This window comes from Lolium perenne, chromosome 1 (assembly GCF_019359855.2).
Source record: "Lolium perenne isolate Kyuss_39 chromosome 1, Kyuss_2.0, whole genome shotgun sequence".
Classification (NCBI taxonomy): domain Eukaryota; kingdom Viridiplantae; phylum Streptophyta; class Magnoliopsida; order Poales; family Poaceae; genus Lolium; species Lolium perenne.
This window is the reverse complement of record NC_067244.2, coordinates 9070147-9077865: the sequence shown is the minus strand read 5'-3', so window position 1 is coordinate 9077865 and position 7719 is coordinate 9070147. Positions and strand designations below refer to the sequence as shown.

Sequence of the window (7719 nt, the reverse complement as noted above, 5' to 3'; positions counted from 1 at the left end):
CTCAATCTCTTACCATACCCATGCGATAATGAATTGAGATACCCGGATAATGAAAATGGAGGAACCAACCACATATTACTCTATTAGATGTGCATTTAGAAAGTCTATACACTGAGCCGACCCTGGTAATGAGACTTCGCAAAGGTATTGTGTAGATATATTTAGGTAAAGTTAGGAAATATCTATATGTCAAAGATCTTAATATAAATTTATCTCGTACTTCATGGAGGGGGCTCAACGAGAAGAAGGCGAGGAAGAAGGTGATACTTTGTGCTGAAATTTGGTGGTCCTTCGTTGTAACCCACACCTCTCCAATAGTGAGTAGCCTTCGTCTCCCAAAGAAGTGAACACCGGAATACATCTTTATCACGCTGTGCCTCGTTTATCATCTTGTAATTGTTGTGATAGCCTTGACGCTCGAAATATCTTATATCATCATATAGTTTTTAACACATAGTTGTATTTAGCTTACCTTTCTTATCTGCAAAGCTTAAAACTTCTAAAGAAAAATATTAAAACGTGTAGAAATATATTATTCCTCTCCCCTCTTGATTATCTATCTTGGTCCTTCAGACGTTTCGTTCAAGACCAATCCAAAAGCCAAAAATAAGGAGTTCCGAGGAATCACGATTTACATCATGCAGAAAAATTGGAAGGTGCGAACTAGAAAGATTTTGAAGGGGGGCCTCGCCTCAGCGGTGACCGCCGCTTCTCTCATCCCCAAAGCTATATACCTTAGTAAGTGGGACCTTCGCCGAACAGTGACACCTTAGGTGTTTTCCTGCTAGCGACCAATTTTTGGTCACCATCCGATTTTGTGCTCTTCTCATCCTCTTTCTGATGTATATCATGAGTTAGGTCCTTCCTTTTTTTGGCAGAACAAAATTTATATCAAGAACACACATAAAAATATAGTTGGGGTGTTTTGGTGCAGGAGAAGAATAGCCAAACCAACCGGGTGGAACACACATGAGGAGGAAGTTGCATAGCATCCATCGGGTACAAGAGCATATGCATGTAGAGCTCTCTCTCCTTGCTCATTTACAACTTGTATCGATATGCAAAAGAAACCACATAACCTTTTTACCATCTGCCATCCTTTATTGACTGAAATGTTTTTTATATATAATTCATTAGGAAGTGTACAATGAAATTATGTTGATCATCCAACCAAGCATCCGGTGGAGACCTTTGTCCTAGCTTATTGATCATGTGCACAACATTTGCTTCTTGTGGACAATTTTGAAATGATGTATATTCACAAACTCTCTTGGTCTAACTCCTTATTTGATGGTAGCAACAATATATGGTTACATCCAACGCTTCTATGATCAGGCAGAACCACATGACCCTGACTTTATGGGCCCACTAACCCTTGTACATGATATGGGCCTTCTCATTGTACTTGTGGTCCAAGAGATAGAATGTTAAGTGTTCACGGAGTCCTTTGGCATCAGACTGAAAATCAATGACCTATGTTATAAAGAGTATGAAGAATAACCAGATATTTCCTCCAAGAATCAAATAAGAAAAAAAATATGTATGTAGCCCATTTTAATTATGAAAAATATTATATTTTTTAAAATTATATATATATATTATGCCTACTCATCTTGAAAAAGGATATCCATCTAGTATTATATGGAAGAAAAGGAAGAGAGATGAATGGCACTTACATCTTTAAAGAAGATATGTTTCTCTAAATCATATAAATCCAGTGCCTTCATGATAAATATACCACTGTCGGATCTATTGAAATAGATAAAGAAAAAGATAATGGGATATAGTTTAATTAATTGCTAAAGATTAATTCATTTAACATGTATGAGAAACAAGAAAGATATTTAAACAAAAGTATATAGCAATAAATGTGAGCCGGAAACTCAACTCGTTGCATGAGTTTGATATGGTATGGAAGGTAATATCCATTGCTTTGATTTTTAGTCTTCTGGACCCCGGATATGCATTATGAAATGCTTTCTGGAAGTTGTACACCATAGACCGTGCCTCTCTTATCAATTCGTTAGTGTACCCTAATGGGCTCAATACCTCAAATCGTTTCTTCCAAAAATTTGCCACAACTAGGTACCAAGTCTTGCACATTTGCAGTGGCATAAAAACCTGTTGATGTGATTATTATGTCATAAAGAATAGCTTTAAACAAGCATGGAAATAATGAAAATAAAAATTACATGGAAATAAAAAATGATGATACAAAAAGAGATAAATGTACACTAACTGCATCCATATTGTCGAGTTTGTATCCCAGATTTTGCTCAGTTAGATCATCCGAAATGTTTTCTTGGTATTGAAAGGGGTCTTGTAGCATTTTCTGTACGAGAAACAAAGATATATGGAAATGTGGGTCATCTAAAATGAATCCACCACCAAAAAAACAAGTGCATTTGTAGTCCAAAGAATGTAACGCTGTAACGTGTAAACTTCAACAAAATGGTATATGGAGCCTCCAGTTTACACAAGTTTATTTGAATCACATGTTAAATTGATGATGAGGATGAATGAAAAGAAATGCACTCACTGCATACTCGGAATGCAATACATGCATGGAGAAAGCTGCATCACTCCCTTTTGACATAATAGCTTGACCCATCATGTTCATACAATGTTCTGATATATGACCATTCACGCGCATTGATAGTCCAAAAGTTCTGTGGTCCACCCATATTTGGTCTATCTGCACAACTCTAGGGCTTCATGCCCATAATTGTTTTTTCAAATAAAAAGGAATAAAAAGGTTAAGTGATCTCAATCAAATTTCAGTTTGCAAATGCACAAAATAGAAATGTGTTTAAATTATAATGTGCGTTTCAAGAATGTGCTCCATTTACCAAGATTACCTCTTTTCTGAGAATGGTGGTATTCGTCTAACAAAATCTGCATAGACTTCCTTGTCTACGGATGTTGAGCAGAAATTGATGCTTACTGGCACATTTTCTTGTGGTGTGCGTGCTAAACAACGTTCCCTTACATAACTCAGTTCATTGGCAAAGTTTGGGGGAGTTGTAGAAATGACCCACTGAGGCTGGAGAATTTGCAGAGCTTGCTCTAATTCATCACGAGAGGAGTGAATTGAGAAACAAACATGCCATACCCCAGAATCATCCTGCTCGGCTTCTGTTAGGCTCGGTTTCTGGTTTTGACCAAGGGCATACCACATTGTTGAAGGACGGATAAGTAAAGAATCTGGCTGGCGACTAGCCCTTGTCTCTTCAAGCTTGGTTTCTTTGATCTCTTTGAATTGGTTCCATCCAACAATCTGCAGAGAGTTAACAAGTTATAACTTTAAACCAAAAATGACCATACAAAACTTTGTGTGTAGAGTACCAGCAAAAAAAAACTTGATAAGAACATATAAACCGGCCAGTTGTGCATAGAAATTAAAAAGCTCTATCTGCCAAATATGTGTACTTGAATCAACAAAAAAATCATAGTCCGTCAGCCAATGTAATATGTTCTATATCATAGTTGCCTGATCTGAGCTGGAGTTGATTTTAAGTACTCCATCCGCCCCAAATTAATTGACGCAACATATATATATTATTTGTAGTAATGAGATGAAATAGAGTCCCGGCAATTAATTTTGTCTGGAGGCAGTATTATAATTCGGCCACCCCAAATAGATGGTGAGATGTTTTCCGTTCCTCTGATTAACGTGGGGATATCTAAAGAATCTAATTAGATTTGAGTAATTGATTGATATATATATATAATTAGATTTGAGTAATTGATATATGTATATATATAGATAATTAAATAGATTTGTACAATGAAATAATTCATAGTGACTGTACTTCATCTATGTACATCGAAACCAATCTTTCCCCCATGGAAATAATTTGAAAATCTTGAAAAAGTAGTGCTATTAAAACCGAATGATTTATTAACACACCTGGAAACGACAAGTTGGATCATCAGTGATTATTTCAGGGACTGTAAGTGACAACGTGTCAAAATAATCCAAATTCCATCCTCTGTCAAGATAAATTTTGGTTCCAAATTCCCTTGATACCTCAAGTAGGATCTCTTCGTGCCCAAGTCTTTCACAGTGAAGATAAACGAAAGGTGTGTGTGGATGCTTCAGTATGCAAGCTATGACCTGCAGTCGCCGAATCATTTCACAGTTAGTGGTTGAATCTCCTTGCAATAAGTAAGATGAAGCACATTTATATCCTCGAGGAAAACCTGCTGAATTGCCGACTCCTTGCTTGGAAACAAGGGGAGTTCAGAAAATGTGCAGTCAAGGTACACATTGTCTAAACGGCAATTATTTTCTTCCCATTTCAGTGGCAAATTCAGTACAAAATTTGATGTGAGCCGACAGTCACCTGTGTGCAGTATGTTACCGAATGGACCCTCAAATAGAAACATAACTGCTCCTGAAGCCACAAGAAACAGAAAGCATTAGCCATGCCCAAGCGCGCAACTAATGGAGTTATCTATTAATATTTGCCGCAGGTAAGAAATTATTAAGAAGCGAGCCTAACTCACTTGGTTTAGGAAAATGGATGTACGAATCAGCCATCCAGGTTCAAGATTTTGGTTCTTTTTATCAGAAAGTCATTGCAGGGGCTTCCCTTACCACAATCATTTATAATAAACAACGCAATGAATTCCCTTAAAAAATATTTAGATACAGTTGAAAGCCAGGTGTGGTATGTTTTTGGATAATGGTGTGTGTATGTTTTTTTCAGTTGTGTGTATATATGATACATGCAATGTGGAATTAAGTTTGTTGATATTTTACTCTTTCAACGGCGGACACTATTATGTACTACATAGTGTGTCGGAGCCACGCTTTCCCCGGTTGCCTCCTCGGTGTGGAAGTTTTGGGCACCGCCTAAGTTCAAGTTCTTTATGTGGCTTGCGCTTCAAAATAGACTTTGGACTAATGACCGCTTGGAGAAGAGGGGTTGGCCTAATGGTCGGGATTGTCCTCTTTGCAAACATGCTCTTGAATCCGTTGATCACCTTCTTGTCAATTGCCGTTACACCATCCGCCTTTGGGGCCTTTTGAACGCTTGGCTTGGCATCCAACCCCTTGACCCCAACCTTTGGCCGACCACTTCTCTTCACCCATGGTGGGACAAGATGACCAAGCGCAAGGACGTCGCATCGTTAACCTTACTTGTGTCTTGGGAACTTTGGAACGAAAGAAACGCTCGGGTTTTTAAAGGCAAGCAAGCGCCACCCTCCGTGCTCTTCAATAAGATCATGCAAGAGGCTAAACTTTGGATTTTGGCGGGTGACAAATGTATGAGTAACTTGATGCCACGAGAGTAGATCCTTTTTGTTTCAAGAGTGTAATCGGGTGCCTTGTAAAACTCATTCTACTTCTCCTTAATTAATGGAATAGGGCAAAGCTTTTGCCCTTTTTTCAAAAAAAAAAAATGCAGTCTAATAGATTCTATGTACGTAAAAATATGAGATCTAAGACGTGCATAATTCGTTAAGCATACCTTTTTTTTTTCCTTTACTAGAGGACATCAAATATTTTAAAGCTCAAATGGCAAAGAGAGCCAACGTAGATCCAAAGTAGGTAACTGAGGGACGACACAAGGTCTCATGATGGGCTATGTTGGTCTACATAAGTTTTGTATTGATGCAACAAGAAAGCATCTTCTCATGATCGATGGGCTGGTTGTCTATGTAGGTTTTCTGTTAATGCGTTCAACAAGATGTACTTGCTAGTTGAAAGCATCTTTTCTCATCTAAATGAAACATCAATATGTGTTTGTAAAGATTACTTTGAATCTTTACAGAGATGTACTTGTTACCTGGGCAATGGTTAGCATCGTAGGCGGTGACAGAAAAGTCCCCGTCGGGGTCGCGCACCACCAACCTCTTTCCCAGTTCCATCTCCACGAACACCCCCCGCTCCAGCTGCAGTACAACCAAACCTCAAGAGAGATCTCGATTAATTAACAGAAACAATCTTCCGGAGCAAAGTTAACCGTGGCGATCTGGTAGATGGAGCTACAGCTGGGAGTAGTAACCTGGGGAAAGCGTTGGAGAGCAAGCCGCATGGTGAGCTTGGTGGCGTAGACGGTGTCGCCGGGGTAGGCCTGGGCGTTGGCGAGGTGGTCCGTGTGCGCGTGGGTGAGGAAGTGGTGGTGGCGCCGGCGGCGGGAGGACGAGCCCCATGTGTCGACGACGAAGGGGAGGCCCAAGGGCATCTCTGTCGGCATCGGTACGGTTCTCCACACTCCACTCCAGTAGCAGTTCGCTGTCGTGTTGGTGCAGTATGTACGTAGGTTGCGTCCGTTTATATACCCGTCTTAGCGGGAGCAAATTAAGTGCCAAAGTGGTGCCTTCTGGAGGAAGGAAGGCAGATCATGCAACGTGTACGTTCGTGGATTTGCTTGCACCTTTAGCCTTTAGATGAACGATAAGGCTTTACACCTTTAGTTTTTAGCCGGTGCATTTGCAACTTTAGTCTTTAGGTGAATCACAGCAACCTCGGGCAAACGACATACTCCCTCTGACCCGGACTTTTGGCTCTCGGGTACAGGCGCACCCTATATACTCCAGAAAATGTAGTAATTTCAAATAAAGTCAAAAAAATTCGAATCCTTTTGGGAAACAAAGATAATCAAGTATTGTACTCGTATAAATTTGTTTGGCCAAAAAATGTTTCACATTGACTTCAGGCAAAAAAAAAAACAAATCTATGACGAATATAGCGTGAATAGTACTTTAATATAGGACCTCCAAGTCTGTTTTTTTCACCCAGGAAACAAGAGAAGTTATTCCATGGTGAATCTTTCGTATACAAGTACAATACATGATCATCTTTGATTCCCAAAAAGATTTGAATTTTTTTGAGCTTTTTCTGAATTACTAAATTTTTTTTTCATATAGGGTGCGCTTGCTCCCAGGTTCACCCATGCAATTTCGATACTCCCTCCCTCTATAATAAGGTGACTTTTTACGGTACAATTTACTTGTCCCGAGGCGAGTAGTATTGAGGCAGGGATAATTTAGGAAGGTAACGTTTTGATTTTTTTTTCCTGAAAGGGTAGCTTGGTCCTGGATTTAGGGGTCGGTCGATCCTTTCCAGTTTCCACGCAGCGCCGACGGAAAGAGAGAGAGCCATGGTCGTCTTGCACGATAATCATATAGCCCTGTCGTCGCTCACACAACCTCGCTCCCGCTCTGCCATCTATCGCCGATCAGTACCACTCACGCCTGCAATAGTAGTTCTCCTCATGGGGATGTCAGTGGAGTGGAGTGTTTTGCCGCCTCGAACAGCTGATAGTATCCCGTGCTATATCTGCTAGAGGAGCAGACGGCGGAGTGGCCGTGGTGCTGCGGTGATGAGCAGGCGTACGCGATGGCGTGCAGCCTGGCGGAGGAGCTCACCCTCAGGCCCAGCGCCAGCAGCCTCGCCGGGGTGGTGTGCAAGCGGTGGATCCGCCTTCGGCTCCTCGCTAGCAGGTCGGTGTGCAGCCTGGCGGAGGAGCTCGCCCACGCACCCAGCACCAGCAGCCTCGCCGCGGAGGTGTGCAAGCGGCGTCTAGTCCACCTCGGGCTGTAGGGATTCGTTGCATAGAAAACAAAAAATTTCCTACCGCGAGAACGCAATCCAAGCCAAGATGCAATCTAGAAGACGGGAGCAACGAGGAGATGATCGAGACTCACCCTTGAAGATTTCCAAAGCCTACAAGATGAGGCTCTTGTTGCTGCGGTAGACGATCACTT

At 41.0% G+C, this 7719-nt stretch overlaps 1 protein-coding gene across 2 annotated transcripts; it reads right to left on the bottom strand.

Annotated features, from left to right (window-relative positions):
* Positions 1-959: 959 nt before the first annotated feature.
* Positions 960-6253, bottom strand: LOC127325985 (uncharacterized). Of its 2 annotated transcripts, none has more exons than XM_051352826.1 (10): positions 6015-6253; positions 5796-5901; positions 4204-4397; positions 3911-4117; positions 2859-3277; positions 2540-2711; positions 2234-2332; positions 1889-2121; positions 1677-1749; positions 960-1458 (listed from the first exon to the last, which is right to left on the bottom strand). In XM_051352826.1, exons 1-10 carry the CDS (start codon positions 6204-6206, stop codon positions 1369-1371), a joined length of 1785 nt encoding a protein of 594 aa, XP_051208786.1. In that variant the 5' UTR covers positions 6207-6253; the 3' UTR covers positions 960-1368. The 2 variants fall into 2 exon arrangements, with proteins under 2 accessions (XP_051208786.1, XP_051208787.1); XM_051352827.1 differs by having other exon boundaries at positions 2240-2332.
* Positions 6254-7719: the final 1466 nt, after the last annotated feature.

What these genes read in the sequence shown, in the direction of transcription:
- LOC127325985 (XM_051352826.1), bottom strand. Translation starts at nt 6,206, where the DNA reads ATGCCGACAGAGATGCCCTTGGGCCTCCCCTTCGTCGTCGACACATGG. An exon ending in CGATGCTAACCATTGCCCAG is followed by an intron (nt 4,398 to 5,795) that starts GTAACAAGTACA and finishes TTGTGGCTTCAG; the next exon opens with GAGCAGTTATGTTTCTATTT. An exon ending in AGGAGTCGGCAATTCAGCAG is followed by an intron (nt 4,118 to 4,203) that starts GTTTTCCTCGAG and finishes CGGCGACTGCAG; the next exon opens with GTCATAGCTTGCATACTGAA.